The sequence below is a fragment of the Monomorium pharaonis genome, unplaced genomic scaffold, assembly GCF_013373865.1.
Source record: "Monomorium pharaonis isolate MP-MQ-018 unplaced genomic scaffold, ASM1337386v2 scaffold_489, whole genome shotgun sequence".
NCBI classification, from domain to species: domain Eukaryota; kingdom Metazoa; phylum Arthropoda; class Insecta; order Hymenoptera; family Formicidae; genus Monomorium; species Monomorium pharaonis.
In genome coordinates, this window is record NW_023415790.1 from 9,506 (window position 1) to 25,269 (window position 15,764).

General features: G+C 26.7%; 1 protein-coding gene and 1 long non-coding RNA gene across 3 annotated transcripts; both read right to left on the reverse strand.

The window, feature by feature from the left end:
- Positions 1-884: 884 nt before the first annotated feature.
- Positions 885-6,750, reverse strand: LOC118648523. Of its 2 annotated transcripts, XM_036294846.1 has the most exons (5): positions 6,683-6,750; positions 5,768-5,830; positions 4,303-4,389; positions 3,646-3,702; positions 885-1,967 (listed from the first exon to the last, which is right to left on the reverse strand). In XM_036294846.1, exons 3-5 carry the CDS (start codon positions 4,376-4,378, stop codon positions 1,750-1,752), a joined length of 351 nt encoding a protein of 116 aa, XP_036150739.1. In that variant the 5' UTR covers positions 4,379-4,389; positions 5,768-5,830; positions 6,683-6,750; the 3' UTR covers positions 885-1,749. The 2 variants fall into 2 exon arrangements, with proteins under 2 accessions (XP_036150739.1, XP_036150740.1); XM_036294847.1 differs by lacking the exons at positions 5,768-5,830; positions 6,683-6,750 and having other exon boundaries at positions 4,303-5,439.
- Positions 6,751-8,461: 1,711 nt separating this feature from the next.
- On the reverse strand, positions 8,462-12,759 carry LOC118648524. Its single transcript, XR_004965319.1, has 2 exons — positions 12,657-12,759; positions 8,462-8,546 (listed from the first exon to the last, which is right to left on the reverse strand). It is a non-coding gene; the product is annotated as an uncharacterized LOC118648524 (long non-coding RNA).
- Between the last annotated feature and the right edge of the window lie 3,005 nt (positions 12,760-15,764).

The window sequence follows — 15,764 nt, forward strand, 5'->3', positions numbered from 1 at the left end:
CATAATAACACATTATGTGTTATCAAATTCCGTTCAGATGTGACACTATTTTCTGTTAAGTGTCATATATTGTTAACGCTAAAATTCTAAAAGGGACACATAGGGTGCGTTCAGAGAGACGCTATTAGCGCTACCAGTATCAGTCTATCTTTATTACTCATTAAAGGTAGAACAAGGATAAATTAATGCTGATAGCGCTAATAGCGTCTCCCTGAACGCACTCATATTGGATGAGTAATTGGTATTAGGATAGAAACGGGTTAGGTTAGGTTAGGTTCCTAGAAATGTGATAAAAATGACAGATTTTTTAACCTTACAAAATATGACTTTTAGGATTAATATTATATTTATCGTTCAATTTTTTATGGATAAAGAGATCAATTTTATATCACACAACTTGATGAAAATTTAAAAAGTGAACAAACATTATTTAAAACATATTGATCAACATCTAATGAACATATCGACTTTTGTAATTTTAATTTCAAATTATGTGATACGCTAATTGATCGCTTGGCTACAGAAGTTATCAAGTTTTTAGGAATCCTCTATTTTAATACCAATTACTTATTCAATGTGTCTCACGTAGAATTTTAGCGTAACCTATGTTACACTTAATGGAAAATGATACATCTAAATGGAGTTTAATGTTACATAATGTGCTTTTACGATACTGTTACAGAAATTGATATTATAAATATTTCTTCTAAACAACAATTATAACTTCATTGCTATAAGTTTAAAACTTTATTACTTTACTCATTAAAAAATGGTTTTTATTTTTACATGTTTCTTTTTTTAGGCAAAAGAATACTTATAATCATAAACATTAATATTAAAAATATATTTTGCATTATAAAAGATCATTATTAGAGTAGAAATCGTTTTTTTTTTTAAGTGCAAAAGACAAAAACTTTAAAATCCTGCAAAGTTAAAATATCTGCACCAATCACACGCACAATATATTACAAAATTTTAGCGCTATTAATGTAGTTATCTTATTTAATAAAAAATAATTTTTTTGGCAGTTTTTTCTTTATATTTCCTTAACATAATTAGAAATTTTGAAATCTTTATTTCAAAATTATAAACAGTCTCGTTATAAACAGTCTCTTTTATCGCTTATAAAATAAATATAATTATAAGTTTCCAAATTACATCACAATGTAGCATATTTTTCATAAAAACAAAAATATTTGACATATCGTTAATAACTGCCTGTTTTTAAAGTTATAAGAATTATGTATGAAAACTGTAAGAATAACCGTACCATTTACAATCATAAATGTAGAGATGCGTCCCATTTCATACATTATACACGTGATGCATCATGCATCATACGCACGTGTGAAATACATCCTAAATCTCTGAATTAAATCACGAGATATCTTTTATAAAAACATTTTTATCGTTAATAACATTAGTTTGTTTTTAAATATTATACGAAATAAGTACTTGAAAAATATATATTTTTTTTTAAATTATAATCATTACAAAAGAAAATAAAAGCCTGTATAAATTACATCACAATATAAAAGATATCTTTGTGAAGACAAAATTATTTGACATATTAATGACATGCTTTAAAAGTTATATTAGGTACTTATAAACCAAAAATCGCAAGACTAATTTGCGATAAAAATAAACATTAAATTTGCATTAAATTGCGTTGTAACAGGTACTATTTATAAAAATAATAAAAGTATACGGATAATTATTAATCTCATTAGATAAACATCTCAACTAAACTTATTTATTTTGCATTCGAGATTTTCGTTGATTATGCAGCCATGTTTTTATTTGCGGTGCTGTACGACTTTTTAAACATGGAGAGTTTTCTATAACCTTGTTAATCTCTTGCAAAGAAGGCAATTTCGTAGAGTCAATATATGTTCCAAATGCAGATGTAACAGCATTTTTTTCCTCTTCATTCCAACGAATTCGTTTTGTAGGACCATAGGGAGATGCTACAAAATAAAATTGAAAAATAATTAAACCTTTTTACAGTTATTTTATCACCGCTTTAATGTTGTATTTAGAAAAAGACATAACGGCAGCTATAAAAGGGATAATTACAAAGGGATAATTAAGTTTTTGTGAAATTAATATACATGAATGTTGGTGTTTATTTGTAACTTTTGACCAGATTTCACGATTCGCTCATTATCTCCCTCTTATTATTCATTTGTATGGCGTTTTTGACCCGTACTTGGGTTCTTTTCCTCTAGAACTGGCCAATCATAGTTATTCCCTTCTTCAGAAGAATGGCTGCGATTGGCCTTATGACGTCATTAATCGCTCCCGGAGCGATTAAACCGGACCGGTCGAAAACGCTATTAGTAAGAGACATCGCCAGACATACGTCTACGGAGCGATATATTTAATTTCAGGAACGTGTGTATCATAAATGTAAGGATATGAACAATATTCCTCAACATCACAAAAAAAAACCTTATTAAAAAATTTCACATAATTAACCTATTTTTAATATATTGTTTTATTAAAAATTGAAAATGTTTTTTCTATTTTTTAACTTAATGACATGCATATTTTCTGGTATAATTAAAAAATTCTTATATTATTTTACTAAAAGCTTTTTACCCACTATTGCAAACTTATTATGATTTATAAAATGTACACTTGATAAATGAGTAGTTTTTATTAAAGAGCCTAAAATAAAAGAGCCGCAAATTGATTCTGCGCTTCTGATTGGTTACATGGCATAACGTCATTATTTACGATTAAAACTCTCGGGTATCATTCTATCCTTGTTTTACATTGAACAAACGCCATGTTTATGATTAAAAATATCTCCTGTCTAACAGACAGTTTGTGGCTCTTTCATTATAGGCTCTTTTATAGTTTTTATAGTTGAAATAATGTAGTTGATGACAAAAAAACAAACCTCTACTACATAATTGTACCATTAATTATACTATTGTTAAATTTTAATATATATCATATTTATATCATTAATTATATCATTATTTAATATAAATTTTAATATATGATTATGTAATAGAGTTCTTTTATCCTAATCGACTGTATTATTATTCACATCATTACATTTTTGGATGCTCACATTCCCAAGATTCAATATCGCTCTCGTTAATATCATGCGTCCGGCGACTCGTTGCTAATAAACGAGCTAAGAGAAGGATAGTAGACGTGAACTGTGAAATCTGACTAAAAATTACAAGTGAATATTAGCACTGATGTACATATAGTAGAATGAACATAGTACATATAGTCGAACTATGTAAACTAAAGTTTTAGTTGTAATAATTAAAAAATAGTATCAATTAAAATTAAATAACTAAAAAAAAAATAATGTCAATTATATTACATTATTTCTTTATACTGAAACTTGTATAGCTGTCACTTTCATAGTTGCAATAACTACTTTTTTCTGTGAGTGTAGAAATAATAATATATAATATATAATGTTTAATTACGCTCGCAAACAGTAGTTGCAATTACCATAATTTACATATAATTAATACTGTTTTTAGTATTACAATTATAATTTATAGTTTATTATAGCTTTTTTATACTAGTGATTATACTGATTACATAAAATTAATTAAAATTTTAAATTTTATTTAAATCTTTAGATTTTTAAAATAATTTTTGTACAATACTCACTCGAACGGCGTTTTATTTTTATAGGTTTATCCTTTGTTGAATGTCTGCCTACACTCTCTAAACATAGTACAAAAAGTATATTTAAATAACTTTAAAACTATTAATTTGTTCTTATATTCTATATATAACAGCATTTACATTTCTCATTCTCAAGTCTTCTTCTAAAACCAGTATTCAAGCATTAGATACACATTCCGATTTTTAATAGATGAGGTCTGTCTCTCCCGTTACTTAAAACTAGACGGTCGTGTCACCGACCGTGTAATACTGTATGTCGATAGTGTTCCATCCATATCAAAAATATACTGAGATCATATCTTTCGTCAAACCGTCATTAATCACACATTAAAAGAAAATTATTTAATTACTTAAAAAGTAAAAATTATGTATAAAGAGTTGTTTTTGATAACGTTTAGCAAAAAGTATGATTCCAGCGTATTATTAATATTAAGATATTTATGAGCACAATGTCGGCAGTTTGATAAATCATAGAATTTCGAACAAGAATAGTATGCATAGCCTCAAAAATCAGGCTGAAATGTTGCTTACATTGCAGGCACTTAATGCTGAGCACTGTTTTAAATTATATGATACTAATAGTAATCCTTATAGTTTTGGTAATTTAATAATCTTGTATTATACTTTTTTTTTACTTACTGCAGTGTTTTTCTTTTAGATTATCTTCACAATCCTTAAATAAATTTTGATTTTTACTGGATAATGGTATGTTCATCTGATATTCATCTAGAACAAATCAACGTATTGCTATTACCAAAGATTTCATTGCAGTCAATTTGCAGCTGAAAATAAACGATTTGTCTTTCTGACATCTTAACAACTAAATTGTTCATTGCAAAAGTAATGAAACGCTGTCTTCTTAAGAATACAGCTAACGTGTAATACACTCTAATTTTCCCAAAATTTGGGAATGCTGACTCTCATTAAAATCTTTGTGTCTTAAGCATTCAGCACAGGATACGATTTTCCATGCTAGGTCGCATATGAGATGTCTTGTGTCCTAATTGATTCAGATGATTATCAGCAATCGTAAGCCAAAAAGGATACGTAGTAAGATATCTCATATGCGACCTAGCATGGCAAATTGTATTGTGTGCCAAAGGCTTTAAACAACTTCAAAAAATACTATTTATTTCTCACATATTTATTGTATAGTAAAACATTTTGTATAATAATAATGCAAAAATAATGCATAGAATTATACGTAGAAAATTTATATTAATTATTATAAAAACATAATGGAGAATATTACGTCCTAAATAATTACTACAAGATTAAGATTACTGCAGAAGATGTGCACAATTAATAACAGTTTAATTATAATTATTAATAAAATGGAAATTATTTAAAGATAAACATTTTAATGAGGACAACACTCAAAAAACTACAATTGCAATAAACTTTAAGTATAACATTTTTTAACCCAAGCACATAAGCGTCTTAGTTATAGCAGTTCAGGGTTGCGTTCAGAAACATCACCCGGGTGTGCTAGCTATCATATTATTTCTGTTTAACATTCGATGACAAACAAGGGTAAAATGATAGCTAGAACACCCGGATGATGTTTCTAAACGCAGCCCAGTTATTAAAACGCCAACGATAAGAGGGAAAAAATAAAAAATATCTTCGAAAATCGTTAAAAAATTGTTATACTCTATGTTGTAACGTATGCGTTGGTATAATGATTTGAATTATATTCGATGAATATTTGAAAATATATTTTGTTATCTCAAACATAATTCAAACGTTGTATTGTTTATGTATATTTTTTAAAAATCGTGCAAAATAATAAAAGATAATGATATAATTTATACATGTAAATTATTTAAAAGATCACAATATGTATTTCAAATTACAATATAATTCCATTTATCTGAACATATCTAATCAATTGAAATAACTGAGTGTTTCAGATAAAAGAATACATCCTTTTTCTTATAAAAATTGTTTGTTCGTTTATTTAGAGCTGACATTAAGAAATTAACATTGAATATATCAACAAATTCAATATATAAGGTAGGAAACATGCAATCTCATAAATAAAATTTATATAGTGTTTTTAATTTATTTATTTTTTGATTTACTTTTATACTTTTATACTTACCAGAAGAGAATGATCGGTTTTAATCATTACATGAATCTCTTTTGAGCAATACATCAGATTCATCTAGAATATATAGATATAATCCTGTGATTTATATAGTAAAACAAAACAGTATTAAATAGCAAAACAAGGAATACTAATATAAATTACATAAACAATAATTTATTAAACTAATTTATATTATTGCAGGAAAAACGTTAATAATAATTTTTTAATTTAATTTAAGACAAATATTTTTATAAAAAGAATTTAAAGCATTAATAATTTCTGAAATACGATCAAATAAAGCTCAATATTAATAACATATTAATATTTTAACATGCAAATAAATAAAACACATTTTTAATTTAAAGTGAATTTTGTCTCTTTAAATGATAAGTTTATCCTTAATGTTTTATAGATTAATTATAAATCATCTTATATATTAAATTTAACGATGTAAATTTCTAAATATTTTTCATTATTTCCAAGTCTATATAAAAATTGTAATATTTAGCATTCTTAAAAAATTACTAAAGTTAGAAAAAAGAACAGTAATAATAATAAAATTAGAAAATAGTTTGTCGTATTTTTCAATGTTAAATTATATAAATATATTGTGCAATAAATTTGATATACATTTGATAATTTAATATGTAAAAATTAATAATAAATTATTTTCAATTGTATTACTGTACATTATATTTGTTTATATAGCTGTGTTCGGACTCGAGTGCTTTCGGATATAATTCTATCTTCGTTTCACATTGAACGAACAACAAAAATAGAATAATACCCAAGAGCACTCGGGTGACGTTTTCGAACCCAACGTGTGTGTGTGTGTGTGTGTGTGTGTGTGTGTGTGTGTGTGTGTGTGTGTGTGTGTGCGCGCGCGCGCGCGCGCGCGCGCGCGCGTGCGTGCGTTTATATACATACCATCGTCATCAGTACTTTCGTCCTCATTGTTATTTTTTTCTTCACCTTGCGCATATTCCAAAAGTTTTTGATACTTGTAAAATGTCTCGACTAGCAATAGGTAATCTGTAATGCTCTTTGTGTATTTTATCTGAATGTCCCAAATGATTTGATAAATCATTCACCTGATACTCTAATAAATTTAGAGAAATACATTTAGTTGCTATGTGTTTTCTCAATTGTGTTCCACGTAATGTATGTGACATGGTTGCCTCCGCATGCTACTGAAAAAGACCGCATTAAATTGCAAGCCCTTAAATATTTATATCTCTTCTTATCGTAACTTGGTATTCCAAAGAGATATGGATTTTCACGAGGGTACTTTTGCATGTGAACGGTAATCCAATATAAGATTAATGCATTTTAGTAGTTCGGAATGAATTAAAACAGGAACAGTACGACCAAGTTTACCACGTATTACAAAACGGACATATTTCTTTGCTAATCTTCGTGCTTCCATTGATAATGATTTATACATATCTTTATTCGTTTCTTCATCAATACTGTGATAATTTTGAAATTCTGATATTTGTATTCTTTCAGTCTCTCCAGCTCGTCGACGATTAAACAATTGCACCGATATGAGAGTTGTTTCCAGCAAAGATAGCCACTCTTTATATGAATATTCTTTCGTCAAATTGTTATAAGCTTCTTGTCGTTTTTCTGTTAAATAATTATCCAGTTTTCTAATATCCTCTGTCGATGGAAGTATAATCTTCTTTTGTCGTTTTTGTTGCATCTGTGTTTCTAATACTGTTCTATTAACACTTGTTCCATAGTCTTGTTTCAATAGTTTTAAGAAATTTTCGGCCAGTTCCATTTTCATAGGATCATGATTTTTTTATACATTCATTAATAAGAATTTCTCCGACATGTTTTATATACGTCCCAAGATTAAATGCTACAGATGGTACTTTGTAAACATTTTTATATTCATCAAAACCCGCAACAGAATTAACAGCAGCAATTGCGACATCATAAAATTTCGGATCATATAATGAGGCAAAATCAGTATATTTTTATCTTTTGTTTTTAGTGCTATGAGATAACGTCCTAATAACCGTAATCGAGATCTTATCATGTCGTGTTGGTGTTGCAATCTATATTTCAAACAAAGTTTATTTCCATATAGAATTATTAACCGATCGTACCTTATTACACGAGTCACATCGTCGTCTCGTAATACGGGAAAGACAATTGTTCTAAGAATTTTATTAGCTAGTTCGTGAGTTCTTCCAACAATAGTACGACCCAATACAGTTATTGATTTATTATGTTTGCTATTACGTCCAGTGCAACGACGAAAATGATGTCGAAGAGATGTTTTGAAAAAAATCCTTTGCACTTACCACAAGGTAAAAAATCAGTAGCCGTTCTATGCCATTCTTTGTTTGGTCGCCTACATACGATAAGTTCTCCATTGTTTATCTCTTTTTTAGTATTAAACTGAAAATTGCCATTTCGTCGAAGAGTTTCTATTATTTTCTTTCTTTCGTAGTTTCCTTTAGGTAATACACTAAATTTCTTAACTTCTTTTCATTAGAATGCACAGTTTCTAAGTGACGTGCTATCTTACTTTGTAGCTTTTTGCAGTAATAACAACAATTTTTTTTGGAATGTGTTTGTTTTCCTGACGATTCTGTGACATACATTTCAGCATCATCACACATTTTTGTTCCTGACAAATGTAGATTAGATATGTCTAAACCACTAGACGTATTAGTTTTATTTACAGAGACATTTTTCCTATTATTCTTTGTATTATCATTTTCTGTATCTGAGTAAATTGATGACTCGCTTGTAGACGAAGGAATATATTCAGAAGCTTAAATATAAAAATACAATTGCAAAAATTACAAAAAACCCTTATACTTTTATCTACTAAATATATACTAAGTATATACTAGAAGTATATACTGATATATTCTCATGTGTAGAAAATACGATGCATAAGTAATTTACAAGTAATACTAGTGATTCGGTCTCGCCGAAACGAGGCGATATTAGCTCGAGTCTCATCTCAGTCTCGAAATTTTTGGTTTCATCCCGATTTCGGTCTCGAATCAAGACTCTCGGTCTCAATAATCATAAAAAGCATTTTTTCTAACCTTTTTGGTTTATGCGATTAAACTTAAATTATTCACTATTTTTACTGTGAGCCTAAGTGCTCCCCAGTGATAAAGAATTACATTTTTAAAATGTAAGGGAGCGTCCGAAATGACCACGTTCGAAACGGCCAAGTTTGGAACGGCCACGTTCGGAACAGCCACATTTAAAATGGCCACGTCGCAAAGCTGTGTGGTGCAGAGAATGCTTCGCACATGCGCACACACACGCACACACACACACACACGCGCGCGCGCGCGCGCGCACACACACACACACACACGACCCTCGTCCCCCCTCCTGCAGCCACCCCGTCCAAGTCGTTAACCCATATTTCAGTAAGCTAACGGGGCCAACCATAATCAATTAATTGCAATTAAACTACTTATCTGAAAAATTAATTTATTTGCCTTTTAATTTTTTCGAAGATAACGCTACACGACTTTTTTCAAAAACTTAACGATAAAATTATAATACCAAGACGGGATTCAATAAGAACAAAAGTAATGCAAAAGTTTGCAAAACTACAATACTTGAAAAAAAATTTTAATGGAAAATAAATCAAAAATTTCTTTTACTATCGACGGATGGAATTCCTTGGCAAATATATCATTCTATGGAATTACAGTCCATTTGTAGACAGTAATTGGGAACTACAGTCCGTAGCTTAGATTTTATTCCTTCTAACAAAATCATGCAAGAAGATATTGCTACAGTTTTTTATAAATGTTAAAATCTTTTCACATTGAAAATAGGTGTGGAGGAATAACAGTAGATAACGCATCTGCAAATACCAGGTTTATGAAAGAATTACAAATTCTTATGGAAGAAAATAATATTCGCTTTGATGCAAAACAGCAACATTTTCGTTGCTTTGCTCATATATTAAATTTAGGTATTCAAGATACTTTTGAAATTGATAAAGCTGCAAGATATGACGTACGATAACGAAGATGCCGAAGATGAAGAAATAGAAAATGATATGAATGACGAACAATGCATAACAAAATTGCGAAAAATGTTTAAAAAAATATGTTCGTCAACAATGGCAAATTAAATTACGTAGTTGCTGCGAAACTACAAATGTTAAATATGTATCGCCTAATATTGACGTTTCGACACGTTTGAACAGTACATATGACGTGATAAAAACCGGACTGCATTTAAAAAGTCCCCTAAATACGCTTTGCGAGAATAACATCATTTTTTCTCATTTAAAACTTAATCAAGATGAATGGTAACTTCTTGAAACATTTTATAAGTACTTTAAAGTATTTAAAACTTTGTCGACTTTGTTAGGTGATAAATATGTAACATTACCGATGGTAATAATTGTAGAATTTAATATGCTTTTAGATTCTATCAAGAAAAAAATTTTGAATTAGACAGAAAGATCGACTAACTGCATTTCAAGCAGGATGTAACAAAATGCTTAAGCATTATTCACATAATAGACTAATTGGATCTACTGTGTCGCATTGATTTTAGATCCACGCTATAAATTGAAACTTTTGATTTGACTTCGTGGGGCAAAGAAATGAAAGCAGAGTCTATAAAACAGTTTTTAGAATTTTATAAAAATTATTACAATGAAGAACAAAATGATGGTAATAATTATATAGAACACAATTGAAACAGATGAAGATAATATACATATTGACTCTCTGTACATGGAATGAATAATACAAACGCCAATTCAAGAATTTGAAACATATGTAAATGCACCAAGAGCATCAAAGGAATCTTTAGTATTAATTTGGTGAAAACAAAGTGAAGCAATGTATCCTACTCTATCAATAATGGCTAAGGATATTTTTGGTATTACCGCCACTTCTGTTCCAGCGGAAAGTTTATTTTCCAAGGTGTCATTAGAAAACACAAGAATAGATTACATGAAACATAGGTACGCATTATTTTATGTATAAATTCTTGGTTGAATTGTAGTCTTAAAGATAAAATTGAAATATTGTAGTGACAGCCTCATCAGTAAAGTTTTTAAATTACAGGTTTTAATTTTTAAAGATTTAATGTTGGTTTTTTTAAGCTCTATGTTGTTGGCTTGAAAAATTTTCTTCTAATGGTATTACACACACACGCACACGCACACACACACACACATACACACACAGTACACATTCTACTAAGTAGAATCTACTTCAATAAATAAACTAATAATCTATTTAAAGCCTCGTTAATGTTCCCTCTGTCACCCGTTCTGTGTTTTTCGCGTTGGGTTACTCGTAATTCGGAAAAATGATTTTTTTTTAAACGACTTCTGACATTGACGTAATAAGAATAAGAGGTGGATTATTTAATTTATAAATCATTATTTAAATCATTATTAAATCATTATTTAATGATTTATAAATTAAATAATGATTAATGAAACAATAATAAATATATCCGCATGTAATTAAATTTCCATTCTTATTAAAAAAATGACTGATTAATAAAGTTATATCTCATATATAAAAATTCTCGACGAGACTCTCGATATCGTCAAGACTCTCAGCATAAAAAGTCTCGTCTTGTCTCGAATTCAAACTTTGAGTCTCGTCTAGATCTCGACACCGAGACCGAGACTAGTCTCGGTATCGTCCAAAACACTAAGTAATACTTGCAAATAAAACGTAAAATGACTTAATAAAATATAAAATGTTTAAAAAATATTTTTAATGTTTTAAAAGTATTTAAAAAATATTATTAGCGATAATAATTGGGATTTTAAGAATATTAACAAAGGTAAAAGATTATAGAAAATATTGTCAAAATAGCCGAAAAATGAATATATCAAATTTGCAGGATTGGGTAAGTTAATATATTTTTTAACTAAATTAAATTAAAGTTAATGGATTATAAAATTAATTTAATTAAGTTAAAAGTTACATAAATAAAAACTACTTAGTTAAAGTTACGTTGAGATTACTTTAACTCAAGTTAAAGTAAAAGTTAATTTTGAAAAGCTTTATTTATATTAAATGAAAAAGCCAATATAATTTATTTTAAATCAGATTACCAACATAATTACAATATCATCAAATATATTTATTACTTTATTTGTAATAAAATTATAATATAAATCATATGAATAACAAAAAAAAGTGTTTTTATGCAAAAATAAATTTTATAATTTTTCTTTTGCCCGATAAAATTTTTAATTAGAAAAAAGTTAATAAGTAAAGTTTATACGTTTAAAAAATAATTAGTTAAAATTAAAATTAAATTATTTAAAATTAACTAAATTTAAATTAAGTTATTAACTTTTTAACTTTATTAATAACTTTCAACTATTTAACTAGTTACCACCAAATCCTGGCAAATTTGAATGTACAGAATCAGGGACCTGGACCGGTTCCAATCGGTTCTTTTCTTTTGTTGTAGTGCAATGATTTTATGGGGACAATCAACTCAGCTTTGGTTCCGCTACACTCTACACTTATTTAAAGTATATTAAATATTATTAATTATATATTATTTATAAGAATCGAAAAATTAAGTGCCTGGATCAGAATCGAAAAAAGGACAAATTAAACGGTTTTTGATTTTCTTATTTATCAAGAAATTTAACCTTATTATACTGAAATTGAATCGGTACAGTTTTCAAATATTTTATTAAACCGTAACTGAACCGAATCATAATTTGATTTCGGTCTAAGTCCCTGTACAAATAATTTAAATTAAGATACGGAATACAATTGTTGGAAGATACGAAACATACATTCTGTTATATTTTAGTTCAATTTACTTAAAGTAAAATGAGATAATGTAATAAGAAAGACAATTGAATATGTTTAACATTTATAATATTAGTATATTAAATGTAACTTACAATTATCTCCATCAGTATTTTTTCTTGATTTCTCAACAACATATTTAATGTTTCTTGAGTATCAGATTTTTCCAATCTTATTGTTCAGTATCTTCAACACATAAAATCAGGGACGAGCTATTGTTTTTCATAGTGCCTATTTGTAGTGTGCTTTTTGAGAAGTCATTTGTAAGAATCATATCTAAATAGATACAAAATAGTTAAATGAGTTATTAACGTTTCTCATAAAAATTTAATATTAGCATTAAATTGAGCAGTGATTAATTATGTACCTTGAATATTTAAAGCACTAATAATAGTACTTTTAGAAGTAATAATATATAATGAATCAAAGATCAATTTAATACTAAAATTTATGAAATATTAATATCATTATAAAATAAATATATTAATATAGTTAAATTAATAAAATAAATAAATTAATATAGTTGTTAGAAAATTTGAGGAACATTATCAATATTGACAATAGATAATAAAAAAAAAATACTTTTAAAATAGCTGCAAAATGGATATCAAATTTGAAACATATAAAATAACTTAAATTAAGTTGAAGTGAAAAAATGTAATAAGACAATTTAATACAACGTTTAACATTTATAACAATGTTAGTATAGTTAATGTAACTTACAATTATCTTCATCAGTATTTTTTCTTGATTTCTCAACCAACATATTTAATGTTTCTTGAGTATCAGATTTCTCCAATATTATTGCTTCAATATCTTCAACACATAAATCAGTGGACGAGCTATTGTTTTTCATTATGCCTATTTGTAGTGTACTTTTTGAGAAGTCATTTGTAAGAATCATATCTAAATAGATACAAAATAGTTAAATAAGTTATTAAAGTTTCTCATAAAAATTTAATATTAGCATTAAATTGAGCAGTGATTAATTATTTACCTTGAATATTAAAAGCACTAATAACAGTACTTTTAATAGTAATAATATATAATGAATCAAAGATCAATTTAATACTAAAATTTATGAAATATTAATATCATTATAAAATAAATAAATATAGTTAAATTAATAAAATAAATAAATATAGTTGTAAGAAAATTTGAAGAACGTTATCAATATTGACAATAGATAATAAAAAAAATACTTTTAAAATAGCTGCAAAATGGATATCAAATTTGAGATATATAAAATAACTTAAATTAAGTTGAAGTGAAAGAATGTAATAAGACAATTTAATACGATGTAACATTTATAACAATGTTAGTATATTTAATGTAACTTACAATTATCTTCATCAGTATTGGTTCTTGATTTCTCAACCGACATGTTTAATGTTTCTTGATTATCAGATCTTTCCAATACTCTTGTTTCAATATTTTCAAAACATAAATCAGTGGACCAGATATCATTATTTACAGTGTCTGTTTGTAATGCGGCATTTGAAAAGTCATTTGTAAGAATCTTATCTAAACACATGTAAAATAGTTAAAGAAGATATTAATGTTTCTTACAAAAATTTAATATTAGCATTAATATTGAGCAGTGATTAATTATTTACCTTGAATATTAAAAGAACTAATAACAGTATTTTTAATAGTAATAATATATAATAAATCAAAGATCAATTTAATACTAAAATTTATGAAATATTATTTACAACGTTAACAATATTAACAATAGATAATAAAAAAAGAATATTTATGGATATCAAATTTGAGATGTATAAAATAAATTAAGTTGAAGTGAAAGATTGTAATAAGAAAGACAATGAATATGACGTTTAATATTTATAACAGTATTAATATATTAAATATAACTTACAATTGTCTTCATCAGTGTTGGTTTTTGATCTCTCAACCAATGTATCTAATGTTTCTCGAGTATTAGATTTTTCCAATATTCTTGTTTGAATATTCAAACATAAATCAGTGGACGAGCTATCATTATTCACAGTGTCTATTTGTAGTATAGCATTTGAAAAATCATTTGTAAGAATCATATCTAAATATATATAAAATAGTCAAAGAAGATATTAATGTTTCTTATAAAAATTTAATATTAGCATTAAATTGAGTAGTGATTAATTATTTATTTTGCGTATTAGAAGCACTAACCCAATAGTACTGTTAATATGAAAAATAATTAATCACAAGCCAATTTAATGCTGTCAATATTAAATTTCTGTAGAGACATTTGATACATTAATGTCTAAAAAACTTATATACTATGAAATAATAAATTAATGAAGTTATATTGTTATTATTGTTACCATATACATTTGACATCATACATATTTGAAAAATTTTAAAAATTATTTGTAAGAACTATATTTATATATATGAAATAACAAAGAGCAAAGTTTAAAGAAACTTAATACTGGCAATATAAAATGTTAGTGATTATTTTTTAAATTAATTTTAACAATTGTTTTTATTAATACTCATAAATAATTAATTATTGACCAACTTATTACCAATATTAAATTTTGTAAGATGTACAGTGTATTAATATCACTATTAGATATTAATGTTAAATAGTATCTATTTTCTTTTATTCATTTATGTTATAATGGCATTTTAATAAGATGATAACATCAATAAGCAATAAATTAAATTTGAAGTAAACTTATATACTCTGAAAAATAGTTTCTTTATATTCAATTTCAATTTTTACCAGAGAGATTGTATCTTCAGATGTAGTCTTTAGTTTTTCTTGCGCCTGCTGATTAGTTTTACTTTTATTTTTTATTTTTATTTTTGGCCCTTTTTTAAGTACCTCAGATTTAATTATTCGAGGCTTTTGTCGGCTAAGTGTTTTTATACTTGCAAAGTATAGATTGTAATTTACTCGAGGAATATTATGGTTTAAATTTTTTAATTTTAGAAAGATGCTCGATATGGCTACAAATATATAAAAAATATTTTTAATTTGTCCCCATTTTTCTTACAAACTTTTAAAGACATTATAGCAAAATGTAATACTTTGTAATAAATTATTTTAAATAAATGTGTGGAAACAATTTTTACATAAAAATATAAATGTGTCACGTCACATTTTCATAAAAATAATACAAAAGTCCACATTTTTCATAAAAATAATACTAAAGTTATTAAATCAATATTATATTATTTCAGAATTGATTGCT

What these genes read in the sequence shown, in the direction of transcription:
- LOC118648523 (XM_036294846.1), bottom strand. Translation starts at nt 4,378, where the DNA reads ATGAACATACCATTATCCAGTAAAAATCAAAATTTATTTAAGGATTGT. An exon ending in TCTAAAAGAAAAACACTGCA is followed by an intron (nt 3,703 to 4,302) that starts GTAAGTAAAAAA and finishes TACTATGTTTAG; the next exon opens with AGAGTGTAGGCAGACATTCA. An exon ending in AAAAATAAAACGCCGTTCGA is followed by an intron (nt 1,968 to 3,645) that starts GTGAGTATTGTA and finishes TTTATTTTGTAG; the next exon opens with CATCTCCCTATGGTCCTACA.